Below are 18,286 nucleotides of genomic sequence, written 5' to 3'. Positions count from 1 at the left end.
ATGCTAATAGGAACAACAATAATAATAATAAAATATAAATGAGGAAGGAGGGATGGTAGGATGGAAGGGAGGGAGGGAGGAGGAGGAGGAGGAGGAGGAGGAGGAGGAGGAGGAGGAGGAGGAGGAGGAGGAGGAGGAGGAGGGAGGGAGGGAGGGAGGGAGGGAGGGAGGAGGAGGAGGAGGGAAGAACAAGCAAGGATGGGAGGGAAGGAAGGGGAATGAAGGGGAGGTTAGAAAAGAGGAAGAGAAGGAGGAGGGGGGGAGAAAAAGGAAAGAAGGAACAGAGGTAACAAAGAAAATAAGACAGACGAAAGCAAAGGAAAGTACAAGAAACAGAAAACAGAACTGAAAGAGACAAAAAAGAAAGAAAGAAAGAAAAAAAAAGTAAAATAAAGAAGACAATATCCAAAACCACTTCGTTGGTGGACACAGGAGGGGGTGGAGGGGAGGGGAAGGGAGCAAAACACTCTCCCCCCCACCCTACCCCACCACCCCTCAACCCTCCTCTTCCTCCTTCTCCCCCACCCCCCCCCCTCCGAAAAAAAAAGAAAAAAAAAAAAATAAGGAACCGAATGCCTTATCTCTCACCCACCTTGAGCTTGGCCTGGATCTCCCTCAGCTTGCGTCTGGCGAGGACCTGGATGTGAGAGGAGACTTGCTTGCGAGTTCGAGTCTTGCCTGTCCGTAGCTTGATGTAGCGGGCAATCAACTCGTTACGGCCTGAGGGAGCAAGAGGGCTGGGTCAGTCTGGGGCAACAGGAAGGCCAGTGGGGCGTGGAAATGGTTCGAGGGAGGGTGTAAATGGGGTAGGTGATTGGTATCAGTGGTAGAAATGGGGCGTGTGAATGGTGCGAGTGGTACAAATGGGGTGCATGATGGTGTAAATGTAGCTTGTGGATGGTACAAATGGTAAATGTGGGATAATTGGGCATTCATATGGTACACATAACTGGTACAATGGAGATATGCAAATGGCACGAGGTGGAAATTGTATAATCAAAAGGTATAGATATGACATGAATGTGATATATAAATGCTACAAAGGGACCTTTCTCTCTCTCTCTCTCTCTCTCTCTCTCTCTCTCTCTCTCTCTCTCTCTCTCTCTCTCTCTCTCTCTCTCTCTCTCTCTCTCTCTCTCTCTCTCTCTCTCTCTCTCTCCCTCCCTCACCGGTATAAGTGCATAAAATATTTAAAATCCCAAACACACACACACACACACACACACACACACACACACACACACACACACACACACACACACACACGCACACACACTAAAAAAAAACGTTATTGTGACGGCACACCTGCATCTATTTTTTCCTTTTTTCAAGACACGGTGATTTTAACTCCGTGCAATTTGTTTGTCTTTCTCATAAGCCGAGGTAGCAGCTAAGAAAACTGTGCGTGAATGTATCTCACAAATTCACAACTTAATGTCAAAGATAATGGTAAACGAAGTCCAGTGGAAAGCTAGTCATGCATTCAGTTCATGATTTTATCACTGTTATTAATATTCTTTTTCTGTTTGCGATTTACTATCAGCTTGCAACTACCACGATGCATATTTTCGCATTCCCTCGCGATGAGTTATTGACCTAAATACTATCATTATTCTCAAAAGGAACTAACCCCCCAAAAATAAAGTTTTTAAAAACCAGACAGCTTCAAAATGCATGAAATTCGCAGTGTTCGGATACAGCCCCGCAACGGTTGCCACAACTAACGGAACATTGCACCATTTTTCAAGGATATGCTTCAATTTGGCGATATTCTGGCGATTTTAGACACCAGAAGGACAAACACCTCGCGCGTCACGTCTTTACGAAGAAAGAGAGAGACAAAGACAAAGGGACCGTAACTTTATCAACGCGTAGTTATTAAATGTTCATGACGATATGGAAACTCGCCTGTGCCAAAGGGAGGGGTTCCCTTATTGTCAAGGAGAACAGGCAAAAATGGTGCTTATGCAGATGCGCGGTAGAGGCGCCTCTCTCGTTGCCATAAAACACAAAGACGACCTTAATGGGCCCCAAGTTGATTACTAAGAGATGACCGCAGGGCAGGTGCGACCAGGCGGTTCCCGAAGCTCGTTTTCTTGGCTTAAATTCGGAGCCATTAACCCAAAGACTGGACGAAACAACGACATTACGAAATGGCTTCCGTCCAACGCGGCGACACACTTACGACACCGACCGATTCCCCCGAACACAGGCCAGATGCATCGCCGCCCGAGTGGTTGAAAATCCTCGTTTATAGTCGCATTAGATGAATCACAAGCAAGCGTTGATAGAAAGAAGTCCGTAAGTACGTGGCAACCGAGAACAGCAGACAGCAGACAGCAGCAGCAGCAGCGATTCTCCCCGAGGATCGCCCGGGAAAAAAAAAAGAAAAAAAAAAAAAGCGTGGCAAAAGCTACCCGATTTTTCTTGCAACTCCAAATTGAACCCGAATGACACACACAACAGACGATGATGACCCGATGGTGCGTGGCGTAATGGATGCGTGGATGTTGTCGTTTTCCATCATCATTTGCAGACGGGTTTGCTTTTACCACGCACAGACACGCACACATACACACACACACACAAGCGCAGGAGAGAGCTTGGCAACAAGTTGTGCAATGAAATAAGAGCGTACGCAAGCAAAACAATCCAAAATTAAACAAGCCAAAAAGGTAAACTAAACGCGAGCAAAAGCCAACCTAAGATTAATACCTAAGAACTTCAATAACATCATGTGTTCAACGCGAAAGTAGAAGAGATGTCATACTCTGGGCGTTATTAAAGCGTTGATATTTCCTTTGCACAGCTGTTTAAGAGGGACGAATAGCCATAATCTTTGAGAGAGAGAGAGAGAGAGAGAGAGAGAGAGAGAGAGAGAGAGAGAGAGAGAGAGAGAGAGAGAGAGAGAGAGAGAGAGAGAGAGAGAGAGAGAGAGAGAGAGAGAAACAGACAGACAGAGAGAAAGAGAAAGAGATAGAAAGAGTAAGAGAAAGAGAAAGAGAGAGAGAAAGAGAGAGATAGAGAGAGAGAGAGCGAAGACAGAAAACCCCCAACTGTAACGAGAGAAATTGAAGCACATGAAACAAACGCGAAACTATAAACAGAGCGCCGCAGCTCACCCACCGAGAGGAGGTCATAACGCGGGCGGGAGGGAGGAGGTTGGATAAGATGATTCTAGAAAGCACTTACGCTTAGATGACACGAGCGACAAGTGGAGGGAGGAGGAGGGGGAAGGGAGGAAGGGGGAGGAAGGAGAGGATAAGGAGAGGAGGGGGAAGGGAGAATAAGGGGGGGAAGGATAAAGGAGAAGGGAGGGAGGGATGAGGGGGGAAGGGGAAGGGGAGCAGGGAGATAAGAGGGGGAAGGATAAAGGAGAAGGAAAGAGAGGGAAGGAGAGAAGAAGAGAAGAAGGAAAGAGGAAGGGAGATGGTGGGAGGGGGGGGGTTAAGGGAGAAGTAAGAAAGGAGGTAGGGAGAGAGGGAGAGAGGGAGGGCGGGAGAGGGAGGATGCGATGTTCCAAATCCACCACAACCTCCTCCCCTTCTCCCCACCACCCCACCGCCCCTCCCTCCCCCAAACGCACCTAATCTCTACTACACCTGCGCCTTCCCTCCACAACACTCACTCTCGGCTTTTACAAAAGACGGTGAGAAGAGGGAATGAATGAAGGAAGGGGGGAGGGGAGGAAAGGGGGGGGGTGCGAAACGTTTGAAAGGGGGAATGGGGGAGGGGGAAAGGGGGAAGGGTGAGGCAGAAGGAGAGGGAGATGGAGATGGAAAAGGAGGAGAGAGATAAACAAGGAGACAAAGAGAGAAGAGACAGATATAAAGAGAGAGAGAAAGAGAGAAAGAGAGAAAGAGAGAGAGAGAGAGAGAGACCGAGAGAGAGAGAGAGAGAGAGCGAGAGTAGGAAAGGTGGTAGAGGGGGTAAGGGGGGGAGGGGGCAGAGGGCAAGGCGCGGGCAGTGGTGGCAAGAGGGCGAGCGTTACACCGTTACCTTACCAGTGGTACAACCTGCCCTCTCCTGACTTCCCCCCTCCCCCTCCCCCTCCCGCTCTCTCTCTCTCTCTCTCTCTCTCTCTCTCTCTCTCTCTCTCTCTCTCTCTCTCTCTCTCTCTCTCTCTGTGTCTCTCTCTCTCATGTTATCTTCTTTCTCAAACGTACCCACCAGTTTCTAGCTTGCATACTGAGCATCACACAAACCAATGCCTTCTTGAGCTTCCCCTAACGCACAAAATGTATCCTTTCTCCCCTTCTGCTCCTCCTCCTCCTCCTCCCTCCCTTCCTCTCTTTACCCCCTTCCCCCCCTCAATCATCCCTACCCCCTTTTTTCTCTCCCCTACTCCCCCTTTCTTCCCACCTTCCTCTTTTCTCCTCCTCCTCCCCTTCACCCTCACCACCACTAACCCCCCTCCTCCTCCTCCCTCCCCCTTAACCTCCTCCTCCTCCTCCTTAACCTCCACCACCTCCTCCTCCTTAACCTCCACCTCCTCCTCCTCCTCCCTTTCCGCCCCTGCCCCCTCAGCGGCGCCACGAAGGATGGTGAATTACGACGCCCGTCCTATTCACCGGGGCATCTTAGGGGATCACACCGGCGTCCCTCACGCCCTCCCACGCACGCCCTTCTTCATCCTCGACCGAGAAGGGAGGGAGGGAGGGAGGGAAGGAGGGAGGAAGGAGGGAGGGAAGGAGAGAGGGAGGGGGGAGGGAGAGAGGGAGGGACGGTGGGAGAAGGGTGAGATTGGAAGGAGTAAATGCTAAAAGAGGAGAGGGAGAAAAGGGGGCGAGGGGGGAGAAAAGGGGGGAAAAGGGGTAGAGGGGAGGGGGAGAGGTGGGAGTTGGGAGGGGGGGAGAGGGGGGGGGAGGGTTATCTAGGATTCAAGTTGACTGCGTGCATGCTTGAACCGCAGGATTTTTCAAACGGAATACTTTCTTCGCTGGTGTCAACTGCATCGCAATGGCAGGCAGTGTTGCATAAAGTCTCTGGCCTTTATGCAGTCTCACAGCCGGATCACTTGCCGGAATAACACACACACACGGAACGGAAATTAAACGTGTTCATCTGTTTTTAAAGGTGTCATGTTATCATTCATTGCGCTTCTGTCACTCGTCAACCCCCCACCCCCCACCCCCCTCCCAACCCACCCCCACGACCATTTGCGGGGGTGAGGGGTGGGGGGTTCGCCGCAGGAGGGCGGGGGAATTGTCAAGTTTAAGCACATCCCTCGCATTTCCTCTCTCTCTGTCTGTCTCTCTCTCTCTCTCTCTCTCTCTCTCTCTCTCTCTCTCTCTCTCTCTCTCTCTCTCTCTCTCTCTCTCTCTCTCTCTCTCTCTCTCTCTCTCTCTCTCCTTCCTCGGGATTCAACCTCACTCTATCCTTCCCTCCGCCTCTGTCCTTCACTCCGCATCCCCCTCATCTACCTTTACCCTGAGGCTCCTACCACACCCTCGGGCGTATCGTTACAACAACAGGGGGCCTGAGGGGGTAAGGGAGGTAGAAGGAGAGGGGATGGAAGGGGGAAGAGGGGGGTGGGTGGGTGGGGGGGGGGGGCAGAGGAAGGTGCGGCGAAAGGGGGAGAGGGGGAGAGGGAGGGTTGATAACAAGAGTGGTGTTGGTGAGGTGAGTGCGATGAGCATGGCCACTGTCTTGGGACAACATCTGAGGTGTATCCTGGAGATAGAGATGCAGGGAAGGATTCTGGGGACGAGAGGGAGAGGGAGATGGAAAGGGAGAGAGAAAGAGAGAGAGTGAGAGGGAAAGAGAGAGAGAGAGAGAAACAGAGAGAGTGAGAGTGAGTGAGTGAGAGAGAGAGAGAGAGAGAGAGAGAGAAGTAATGTAGCAAGACAGGGAAGACCGCATGTCACTTACACCAACATACAAACAAACAAACACACACACACACACTCGGGTCAATAGACACCACATGGCTGATCATGCAACATCCCTCCCTCCCTCCCTCCCTTCTCCTTCCCTCCCTCCCTCCCTCCCTCGGACTCCAAGCCTCTCACGCTCGAGCCAAGATGATCGCCCCGTCGACATCGCTAACCACTATCTTTATCAGCGTCGATTCCCGCTGAGTCACACCTCCGTCGAGATGCACACGGCGAGAGGAAGCTTGCTATTAGGCCGCGCTGATTCCCGATGACTCCCGCGGACCAAACCCTTCCGGGTCCTCCTCCTCCTCCTCCTCCTCCTCTTCCTCCTCTTCTCTTTATTGTCTCCACTCCCACCTTCTGCTCCCTCCTCTCGCCCTGTTCCTCGCCCCTCGCCTCCTCGTCCTCCTACGTTTCATCCTCAGTTCCTCTCCTTTTCGTCCTACACCTCATCCTTCATCCCTTCTTCTCTTCTCCACTTCGTTTCCTTATCCTCTGTTTTATTTTCAGTTCCAGATGTAAAGAGGGATGCGCGTGAGTGTGTGTGTGTGTGTGTGTGTGTGTGTGTGTGTGTGTGTGTGTGTGTGTGTGTGTGTGTGTGTGTGTGTGTGTGTGTGTGTGTGTGTGTGTGTGTGTGTGTGTGTGTGTGTGTGTGTGTGTGTGTGTGTGTGTGTGTGTGTGTGTGTGTGTGTGTGTGTGTGTGTGTGTGTGTGTGGAGGGAGGTCAAGCACTATGGCGGCGTCCGCGATGGCGTGTCCTTTAAAACCAGACAATTCAAATGTGTCCTCCACCTTCCCTCTCCCTCTCCCTCTCCCTCCCCCACCGCCCCCGCGTCCTCTACCTCCTCCTCCTCCTCCTCCTCCCTTCCCCTACCCCTCCTCCGAGCCCCCGCGGGCCCTCGGGATAAGCAACGACCACATGTTGCACGTGATGATGTGAGGGAGTCGTGTAGGGCAGGACGGGACGAGTCACTTAGTGGGGGTTGCACAGCTTCTGCAAGATATCGCAACCCGACGGGTAGGGAGGTGGCCGGTGCCCTCGGGGTACGATGGGGAGGGGTAGGGGAAGGGGTGGGGGAAGGGTTTAGGACGGGCACCACCACCACCACCACTACCACCACCACGACCAGCGCACTCGCCTCCTTTACAACCACCACTCACTAAACATCTTCTACCCACGCAAACCCTAAAGGCTTGCCTCTCTCTCTCTCTCTCTCTCTCTCTCTCTCTCTCTCTCTCTCTCTCTCTCTCTCTCTCTCTCCACTTTTCCCGCCCACACCGATGACCATAGCATCTGCCTGGCCGCCCACAACACGCCAGGAAAGTCGCCACAGCACAACACAACGCCATAGCACACCACACCCGCAGCTACACCGGGACAAATCATCACATCAAACCACCACACCACACCTTAATAAAACTAAACCCTCAACCACAGAACACACCACAAAAAAACACCACACCCACCATCTCACACGCACAGCAGCAGCACCACACCACACCACACCACACCACAACCCAAGACACCATATCACACCACAGCACCACACCGCCACCTCACAGCGCTCCCCCACTCCCCCCCCCCCCAATTGGGCAGCGGATGACTCATGCCACCAGACCAACAGCGGCAACAATGAGCAACGTCAAGCAACAAAGGAGAAGTGGGCGGCACACGGGCGGGCGGGCGAGCGAGGGAGAAGGAGGAGGAGGAGGAGGAGGAGAAGGAGATGAAGAAGGTGGAGGAGGAGGAGATGAAGAAGGTGGAGGAGGAGGAGATGAAGAAGAAGATGGAGGAGGAGGAGGAGAAGGAGGAGGAAAATAAGGAGGAGGCGAAGAAGAAGAACAACAATCACCACTTGTTTATCATTATTCATCATGTTGCAGTACTTCTCTCTCTCTCTCTCTCTCTCTCTCTCTCTCTCTCTCTCTCTCTCTCTCTCTCTCTCTCTCTCTCTCTCTCTCTCTCTCTCTCTCTCTCTCCGTGCAACCCATCCCTGTGACACTGAGCTACTGGCGTGCCCTCGTGCCCTATGAACTAAACTCTCTCGTCAATAGCTCTTTGATAAAGTGTGTTTGCGTGTTCGTGTGTTTGTCTGTTTGTGCGAAGGTGAGGTGCGGGGGCCGAGGGGGAGTGGTAGAGGGGTGGGGGTAGGGGTGGGGGGTTATCCGCTCCCACCCCCCCTCCCCCTGTTCTGTAACTTTCTCGTATTACGGTTACTTGTACACCTCTTGTCAGGCCACTTATTTACTACACTTGTCTTGCTCGCTCGCAACCCCTTCCCCATCCCCTCCTCCCCCCCTCCTTCTCCTACTCGTTGTCGTCCCCCTTCTTCTTCCTCCTCCTGCCCCCCCTCCCCCCCCTCCTATCTCCCATCCACCATTCACTCTCTATGACAACAAAACACACACACACACACACAAGCACAACACACATACACATACTAGCTACCTCCTTCCCTCAAATTTCGACCCTGGTTAAAGCGAATGACCCCCACTCCCACCCACACCATACCCCCACCCCCACCCCCACCCCCCACAAACACACAAGCTCTAGGAAGAAATCGCAGGGGGATTATCGCGCGCTTCTTGGCAGAAATCCAAAGTAAAAGTTACGTTTGGGGGTTGCGCATACTTCTCTACTTCCACGGCATGCGGTGCGGCGCGTGCGCTTTCTCGCTTGCAGTCATTCTTTTTTTTTTTTTTAATTCTTTCTCTCTCTCTCTCCCTCTCTCTCTCTCTCTCTCTCTCTCTCTCTCTCTCTCTCTCTCTCTCTCTCTCTCTCTCTCTCTCTCTCTCTCTCTCTCTCTCTTTTCTCTCTCTCTCTCTCTCTGTCTCTCTCTCTCAGACGCTGCATTGCATACTGTTGCAAGCTTATCACACGAGAATAGCCTCTACCAACCTCCCCTCTCCCCCTCCTTACCCCCCCTACCCTACCCTACCCTACCCTACCCTCACCACACCTGTGTCTTCCTGCAAGGCGTTGCAACATGGCCTACAGACGGGACCGGGCGAGCCGACGCGACGGCCCTCTCCCGCTTGTCGTCATTTCACAACGAAGAATTCACGGAAACGACTTTCAGACGAAAAAAAAAAGAAAAAATAATAACAAAACAAGTAAAAAAAAAGAAGAAAAAAAGAATAATAACAAAACAAGTAAAAAAAAAGAAGAAAAAAAGAATAATAACAAAACAAGTAAAAAAAAAGAAGAAGAAAAAAAAGAATAATAACAAAACAAGTAAAAAAAAGAAGAAAAAAAAAAAAGTTTGAAAAATGGCGCGCGCGGGAAAAATCCGGAATCAATCATTTCCGGCGAAGAACTTTCGTCGGAGGATTGGAATATTTCCGAGACGCTTTTTTCAACAAGAAGAGAGAGAGAGAGAAAAAAAAAAGAGATCGTATGAATAAATAGAGCTGTATCGGTCTCCATTCAGTGATAAAAGAGATAACAGATAACAGCAAGTGGACGACCGGAGTAGGGGGGGAGGGGGAGGGGGATGAAGGGAGTGAGGGAGAGTGTATAGAGAGAAAGATAGAAAGATAGATAGAAAGATAAATAGATAGATAGAGAGAGAGAGAAGGCAAGAGAGAAAGAAAAAAAGAAAAATAGACCTATATACGAGAGAAAGAAAGAGAGAGCTAAAGAGAGAATGATAGAGCGAGAACAGTACCTCTTCGGGGCAGCCCCCCCTCCCCCCCCTCCCCCCTGCATGACTGCCACATAACCTCGTCCCATACCCCATGACCCTTCGCACCCTCGCCTCTCTTGCTTGCATCTTGCATGGTCGCGTCTCTTCCCTCATGTCCTCACCCTTGTCTCCTTGCATTATCACGTTCTACTCTTCTTCCCCCTTTCGCTTCCTGATGCTACATTATCATTATTATGTTTTCTCTTCTCCTGCTATTCCCTCCCTCCCTCTCCCTCTCTCTCTCTCTCTCCCCCTCTATCCTCTCGTACTTTCTCTTTGTCTATGGCCCCTTTCCCTTCATTTGTTTCCCTCTTTCCTTTTTTTCTCTCTTCCTCTCCCTCTTTCGTTGGCTGAAATCATCCGCTTATCCCTCTTTTACTTATGTTCGTCACTTTCCCTCCCTCCCTCCCTCCCTCTCTCTCTCTCTCTCTCTCTCTCTCTCTCTCTCTCTCTCTCCCTCTCTCTCTCTCTCTCTCTCTCTCTCATTTTCCTTTGTCTCTCATTCACTGAATACCCCTAATAACCTCCTTTCTCTCTCTCTCTCTCCCTCTCTCTCTCTCTCTCTCTCTCTCGTTCTCTCTCTCTCTCTCTCTCTCTCTCCTTCTCTTTCTCACACAACAAACTTATCTTTCCGCTTTGCTTAAAACCGTTATTTAAATATGACCTTCCCCTTTCTTCTCCCCTCACTCCCCTTTCGTACCGCCCTCGCTCCTCCCCTTTCACCTCCCTCCCTCCTCCCCTCCATCACTAACCCCTATCCACTATCTATCTTTAACCCGCTTCCCCCTTATCCTCCCCCCCCCTACACACCCCATTCCTCCCTCTCCTCCTTTTCTCCCTGCTCCTGTCTTTCCCTCTCTCTCTCTCTCCCTTACTCTTCCCCCTCTTGTTCTCCTTTCCTCCAACTCCCTCTCCCTCCTTTTCCCTCCTTCTCCTTCTCTCTCTCCCTCCTTCGCCCTCTCCCTCTCCCCTCTCTCTCTCCTCTCTCCACTTCCCCCCTCTCTCTCTCTCCCTCCTTCTCCCTCTCCCCTCTCTCTCTCCACTTTCCCCCCTCTCTCTCTCCCTCTCCCTCTCCCGCCACGAATTCATATCAATAACTCTCCGACTACGACGCACGGTAAAGCATTAACAAAAAAAAAAAGAAAAAGAAAAAAAAAATCAATCAGAGGCTTCACTCCAGACAAACTAACTTGGCCCGCCCGGGATAAAAAAAAAAAAGTAAAAAAAAAGTAAAAAAAAAAAAGACAGAAAAAAAAGAGGAAGAGAACATTGCGTCAATTTTGTCAACAAGTTTGCCGCTTTTTCTTCCGCGAGTCAAGCTCCCCTCTTTGAAGACGACATAACCATCGCTTTATTAGCCGTCTTGCCTCAGGGGGGTGGGAGGGGGCTCTTTACCCCCTTTCCCTCCTCTTCCACTACTTCCTCCTCCTCCTCCTCCTCCTCCTCTTCCACTACTTCCTCCTCCTCCTCCTCCTCCTACCCCATGCCTCTTTTCACCTCTTCTTCTCTTTCTTCTTGTTCTCTGTTTTCCTGTGTGTCTTATTCTATTGATTAGCCTGTCTGTCTCTCTGCCCTCCCCCCCCCCCCTCTCTCTCTCTCTCTCTCTCTCTCTCTCTCTCTCTCTCTCTCTCTCTCTCTCTCTCTTCCTCTCCTCTTACTTCTTCACGTTCTCCCCCTCCCCCTTCTCTTTCTCTCTCCCCTCTCATCCCCTTTTCTCCTACCCTCTCCTTCTCTCCTTCTCCCCTTCTCTCTCTTCCCTCTCGTCCAGCATCACACCATCAATTAAGATCCGGAGGTTCGTTATTCATCGCTCGATCGCCGGAGAATATTCGAAATTATGTTGCATAAAAAGCAACACTTATCTTGCAAGTCTCTCCAGATCAGCAGAAACAATCAGATAGTCCATTTAAATGCCTCGCCCTCCCATATTTCCTGACGGATTGGTCATTGGTTCAGCTGCTCGGGCAATATTGCATTATCTTGCAACGTGCGCAGACACACCTTCCTTCCTTCCTTCCTTCTAATGGCCGCAGTGATAGGATTTATAGGAAGATTAACACGCACAGACGATTCGCTTTTGTTTAATCAATCCTGCTTCGCGCTCTCCGATGCTCTTCCCGATCTCGTCTCCTCGATTTCTTGAGATTCCCTCACACCCTTTTCTTACTTTGCTTCTTCTTCTTCTTCTTCTTTTTCTTCTTACTCCTTCCTTTTCTTCGCATTTCCCTCCTCTCTTCTCCCGTCTCTTTATCATTTCCGTTCTTACATCTCCTCTCTTTTTATTTCTTCTCTTCCTTATCCCCCTTCTTTAACCCTCTTCTTCTCCTCCCTCCTCCGTCCCTTTCCTCTTCCCCTCATTCCGATCCCTCTTTCCATCAGCTTTTCTCCTCTCCCTCCTTATTCAACCCTCCATCTCCCACCTCTCTTCAATTCCCTTTTCTTCCCTCTACCCTCTTCCACTCCCCTCTTCCCTCCTCTCCCCCCCTCCTCCCCCTCCTCCTCCTCCTCCTCCTCCTCCTCCTCCCTCCCCTCTTCCCTTCTTCCCCTCGGCGTTCCCCAATCGTCGGAAATCAGCGAGTCCCTCTCTCTCTGTTGCAGCTCATTCCCGGGCCGCGAGCGTTAATTAAACTATCAAAATGTTTTTCCCTGCTGCTCAATATTCTTTTCTTCGGCACTCAAAGCGTCGATGCGCTGTGTTTGAGGGAGGTCGGGAAGGGAGGGTGGGGGGTGGGGGGTGGAGGGGAGAGGAGGAAGTGGAGGGGAGGAAACTAGGAGAGGTGGGGGAGAGGAGGAGGTGGAGGGGAGGAAACTAGGAGAGGAGGGGAGGAGGTGGAGGGGAGAGGAGGAGGGAGGGGAGAGAGAGAGAGTGGAGAGAGGAGAGGAGAGAGAGAGAGAGAAAAGAGAGAAGAGAGAAGAGGAGGAGAGAGAGAGAGAGAGAGAGAGAGAGAGAGAGAGAGAGAGAGAGAGAGAGAGAGAGCCTTGTTGAGCGGAACGGTTCGTCTGCCTTCATCACTCGCCGCCGCTCCTAATACCGCCGCTACCAATGCCGCATCTACCGCCACTGCCGCCAGCCGCAAGCGGAAATTAAGCCCTTTTTTGCGCATCCCTCGGCTATCTTGTTATCCTAATCTACCCGGGGCAATGGGCGGGCGCCGCGGGTGGGCATCGGGCGTGCGAGAGGTTACCCGGGTTCCTGCACGGGGGCGGGGGATGGGCGGGAGAGAAGGAGGGGAAGAGGGAAGGGAAAGGGAGGGAAAGAAGGAGGAAGGAGGAAGGGAGAATGAAAGGGACAGGGTAAGCAGGAAGGGCGATGGCAGAGGGGGATGAGGAAGAAAGAGGAATGAAGAAAGAAGAGGAGAGGAGAAGGGGTAAGGGAGGAGGAGTAGGAGGGTGGGGATAATTCTCAAGGACGAAGCTAGGAGGAGGAGGAGGAGGAGGAGGAGGAGGAGGAGGAGTTTGTTTTCCTTAGCTCCTTCTGTTTCTCCTTCTTCTGCCTCTTCCCATCTCCTCGTTTCTCCACGCTCTTATTTCTCTCCTTCCTTATTCCACTTAATCGTCCGGAGAGAAAAGAAAAAAAGAAAAAAAAGAAAGAAAGAAAGAAAAAAAAAAGAAAAGATACAAAGCTCCCATCAAAGACGATATGAGAGACTAAAACAAAACTTCATTCGTTATCGCTCTCTTTGAAAATGTTTCCAAGTGAACTTTCTTCGGCGTAAAATGATGAACAATAAAAATAGGTGAGAAAAACAGCCACTGATAAAACAGCAATTAAATTATCTCGAGGAAATTCACTCGGAATATTGATAAGGAAAGATACATAATAACATTAATGACAAAAATAATTCGTAAAAAAAAAAACAAGAACTAATAATAACACCAAGAACTTATATAACAGTAACAAAAATCTTAATAATGATAATATGAAGAATAACATCAATAATAATTCGTAAAAAAAAATCAAGAACTAATAATAACAACAAGAACTTATACAACAGTAACAAAAACCTCAATAATGATAATATGAAGCATAACAACGATAAAAGGACGTCTATAAGATTTATTAATACATTGCAAAGGGGCACATAATCCCCGCTCTCACACCCTTTTCCGCCCTTTTTTTTCAAGTCGATGAAGCGCCCCTTGAGTGTTGCAACGATGAAATAATCAACTTCCCTAACATCTGTGCAACTCTAATCCTTTGCTTACAAATTTCTATCGTGCTTTCGTTATCTGTCACGTGACTAACGGAATAAACAAAAACATTAACAGTAAGAACAAAGACAATAATAATTACACGCTGATCGGCAGGCAAAAAATACGGAAACAAATAAACAAAAATGCTTGCATGCTTGTCGCCAGTTTGTAAACAATAAGCGAGACGAAAGCAATGAAATAGAAATAAAACAACGTAAATAAGAACGAAAGAAAGAGAGATAGGAACGAGAGATAAAAAGGACGAAGAAATAAGAAAGAGAATAAAGAAGAGAAGGACAGAAGAGGAGGGAGGCAAGGGGAAAGAGGAGATAGAGGAGAGAAGAAAGAGGAGAGAGAGGAGAGAGAGGGAGAGACGAGAGAGGGGAGAGAAGAAAGAGGGGAGAGAGAGGATAGAAGAAAGAGGAGAGAGACGAGAGAGGGGAGAGAGAGGATAGAAGAAAGAGGGGAGAGAGGGGAGAGAGGGGAGAGGAGAAGGAGGGCTGAGCCGGGGCATCCAGTTCTTCATAAAGATCAGTCTGTGCGCGGCCGCCTATTACAAGCGAGGCCTTTGGGACCACAAGGGCACAAGTACCCCGCCCCCTAGTTGCCTTCTACGTCAACAGTACAGAAGTTCAATCACCTGATATCAACCCTTCCCCCCTCTTCTTCTCCCCCACTTCCCTCCCCTCCCTCATCTTCCCCTTCCTCCACTACCCCCCCTCCCCCCTCCTCTCTCAGATAATCCCGCCTCTCCATCTAGAATTTGATTAGTTTCAATTAAAAGCCGAACCTCGATTTTCACGTTAAATTCCAAGAGCGAGACAGACACACACACATAAACACACACACACATACACAGACACACACACACACACATGCACAAGGTGAAGGATTTTCACAAAGAGTGGCTCTCATTGGCTCCACCGAGGGGCGATGGGGAGGAATGGGTGAACCCTGATAAAATGGGAAGGAAAAGAGAGAAAGAGAGGGAGGGAGGGAGGGAAAGAGAGAAAGAGAAAGAGAGAGACAATCCGCCATAACGTCTCAATCCAGCGTCCATCCTCCCCTTGATTGTAGGAACAGGAGGTGGGCGGCTGGGGAAAGGAGGAGGCAGATGAACGGAAAGTAGACGTCCGAAAAAAAAGACGAAAGTGGAGAAAGTGGACGCTCTAACATGGACATCAGAAAGCTTCGGCGATCGTCCTCTTCGTCCTCTCTCTCCCCCGCCCCCCTTCTTGTCCCTCCGTCCTCCGCAAAGGCGAGGGTGGGCGGCGGAGGGGCGTCCGAGCGGCGAGGGGCGGCCACAAGCCAGCGGAAGGTCGGGAGGGCAAAGGGGGCCCGCTGACGTTATTGGCAGCGCGGCTGACGGCGAGATGAAGGGGGACAAATGAGACGGCCGCGGAGGACAGCGGAGGAGAGAGAGGCCTTTCGCGTCCTCTCGCGTCCGTCCGGGGATGTAATAGGGCGTCCGAGGGTGTAATAGGAAGTCCGAAGATCTAATAGGGCGTCCGAGGGTGTAATAGGAAGTCCGAAGATGTAATAGGATGTCCAAGGGTGTGATAAAAAAGTACGAGGATGTAGCAGGACGTCCGAGGGTGTAATAGGGCGACCCTTGGCCTGACCACAATGCTGCCACCGTTGTCAAGGGCCCTGCCAACAAGAGTGTAAACAACAGCAACACCCGAAAGCAACAGCAACGAAGCCGCGGAAGCCACAGCAACACAGCACCAAGAGCAAGACCCGAGAGTAACAGAGGCGCAACGAGAAGCGCAACTGGCCCTCGACATCTCGTTCACGCCCTTCAAATATCCACTTTCGGTGCCTATTAGTCTGGATAATGACATTCATTCGGATATCTCCATTGGCGGGCCAGGCTTATGAACCTGTTTTCTTTCTCCCTCTCTTCCCACCCTCTGCTCTCTCCCTCCTTCGCTCCCTCCTTCCCCCCTCTCTCTCTCTCTCTCTCTCTCTCTCTCTCTCTCTCTCTCTCTCTCTCTCTCTCTCTCTCTCTCTCTTTCTCTCTGCTCCTCTGTCTCCCCCTCTCTATACTGATATAAAAGAAAGTATCGAGCCAAATCGGCCATAACTTCAACAGAAGCATCCAGTTTCCTCGCGTGTTAAGACCGCAGCGACGGAGAACCCTCGGGGATTCGTCTCAAGGGCTTCCTCCCGACCAAGGAAGCGTGACGACAGAACAGCAAATACCCATATATCGCCATTAAAATCCCCCTTCACTCCCTTCACCCCCTTCCCTTATTTATCCAATGGGAGATGAACAGAAAACAACAAGAGATGAAATTGAAGAAGACAAACCCGAAATCTTCTTTCTTTCACAAGCATACAAAAAACTTATTTAATTGTAGAAATAACATTAAAAAAATAAAAAAGACAATACATACCCCATCGAGATCTACCCAGACCGCGAAGACATCTCCCCTCCTTCCTCCTACTCCCCCCCTCCCAATCTTTCCCCTCACTCCCCCTCCCCCCCTCCCTCCCTTCCTCCCCAATCTTCCCCCATTACCCAGTGCCCTCCGACGTGCCCCGCGACCGCAACGCCCAAGGAACCTGCCACCTGCCGCGCTATCCATCAGCCGAGGGTCAAAAAAAGACGCGCACATACGCCCGTGCTCCCGTATGTACGTACATACGACAACACTCACCCGCTCACTCTGCACTTTCCGCGCCTCTCGCCAAAATGTCACTCTTAATGTATTTCTATTTGTTATATAATTCTTTTCTCTCCCTTTCTCCTTCCTTCTCTCCTCCTCCTCCTCCTCCTTTTCCTCCTTCCTTCCATCCCTCCTCCTTTTCCTCCTCTTCCTTCCTTCTATCCCCACCTCCTCTTAGGCTTTTATTGCCTTACTTAATCTCCCAAAACTAACGTTCTCTCCTAATCTTTTCCGCAAAATCCCACTCTGATAAAGGATTCGCAAATCGCCGCCGATATCTTCAACACTATCTCCCCCCCCCCACCCATCCCTGTGTATTGCACATTCTTATCTCACTCTCACCTCCCCCCCACCCCCACCACCCCCCACTTACCCCTGATACTCACCCTCATCCTAATCCTCGTAAACCAAAACAATTTTTTTAATCGAACATTCTCATCACAGCCTCGTATATCAGACATTTATATCGTCCCCTGATATTCAAATTTAACCTCATCATCTCATCTTTATACGCTCAATTACTGCATGAGGGCCGGGGTTAGTTCAATGCAACCTTGATACACTTGTGTCAAGGAACACAATTAGTGGCCTGGGGTAGGGGGGTAGGGGGGTAGGGGTGGGGGGAAGGTTAATGAGGGGAGGGGAAGGGGAAGGGGAAGGGGAAGGGGGAGTGGAAGGGCTGAGGGGGGAGGGGGAGGGGGAATGGGGGGGGAGAGATTAAGCAGGCGATGTCACTGCAAAAGCGCGGTACTAATTATAATAATTGCATGATTGAGGGGGAGAATTTACCCCGTGTTTCTAGACTTTTTTTCTTTTTTTTTTTTTTTTTTTTTGGGGGGGGGTGAGGGTCTCCTTTGTGTGATTGATCTTATGCGTTTACTTTGTGCTTTATCGAGGTTGTTCTTCGCAAATCCTCTCTTTCTGTTCTTCACTCCTTCCCTCCCGTTCTTTCTTTCTTTCGTTCTCCTTCTCCCCCCCTCCCTTTCTTTATTTCTCTCAATCTTTCGCTTTCTTTCTTTCTTTACCTTTCTCCCTCTTACTCTTACTCTCACTCTCTCCCTTCCTCCCCTCCTCTCTCCCTCTACTCCCCCACCCACCCCCCACCTCCTGCTATCGATTCAAGGGCCTCAAATTAGCTAAATCCCCTCCTTTGGATGGTTCGCGATCAGTAATTTGGTTCTTTAAGGGTGGAACCACTTCCCCCCGACATCCGTTAGCCGCAATAATGACCCTTAAATCACCCCGGCGGAAGAGCCCAAGTCCCGTGACACCGCCGCCAACGTGTAATAATTCCCCGACGATTAATCTCTTGGAGTGAATCACGTGACCTTATGCGTCCGGTCATATTCCCGCACTCTTAACAATTCTCTAATCTGCCTTTAACTTCCCATTCTTTTTTTCTGAATCTTATTTTCCTACCTCTTCTTTTTTTCTTTTTTCTTTTTTTTCTTCTTTTCTTCTCTTCTCCCCCCTCCTTCCCACCCCACCCCCCACACACTCTGCAATGGTTTTCACGTCTTCCCTTGTTCTTTTCCTTTTCTCTCTCTCTCTCTCTCTCTCTCTCTTCTCTCTTTTTTTTCCTGTCCCATTTTATTTGGGTTCAAGTACGGCATTCGGGGCTTGAATTTCAGTCTCGGCGAGCTTGACCCATCACGGAGCCGCTTCTCTCCCGTCCTCCACCTTGTTTCCGCCTCCTTGGCACTTCGCTCCGCCCCTCGCTGCCCTGTGGCCCCTCCTACCCGGTGCCAGGCTCCTCCCCCTGGCCTCGTAACCCCGCCTTTGGGGCTCCGAACTCCGCCCCTTTCCTGTCCAACCCCCCGTACATGCGCCCCTCTCGCACTGGCGCCAGAATTCCAATT

The 18,286-nt window shown here is 50.4% G+C and overlaps 1 protein-coding gene across 1 annotated transcript in view; it reads right to left on the bottom strand.

Annotated features, from left to right (window-relative positions):
• The window catches only part of sd (TEA domain transcription factor 1 homolog scalloped), a gene marked incomplete in the record, with an annotated part of 145,040 nt that overhangs the window by 13,307 nt on the left and 113,447 nt on the right, over positions 1 to 18,286 (bottom strand). Inside the window, 1 exon segment of the mRNA XM_086554539.1 lies at positions 593 to 720. Coding sequence (XP_086410665.1) covers positions 593 to 720 — 128 coding nt within the window.

Source organism: Penaeus japonicus, unplaced genomic scaffold, assembly GCF_977035675.1.
Source record: "Penaeus japonicus unplaced genomic scaffold, GWHDUDI00000001_assembly GWHDUDI00000029, whole genome shotgun sequence".
Taxonomy (NCBI): domain Eukaryota; kingdom Metazoa; phylum Arthropoda; class Malacostraca; order Decapoda; family Penaeidae; genus Penaeus; species Penaeus japonicus.
Note: the sequence above shows the minus strand (reverse complement) of the source record. Positions and strands in the feature narration are given on the sequence as shown.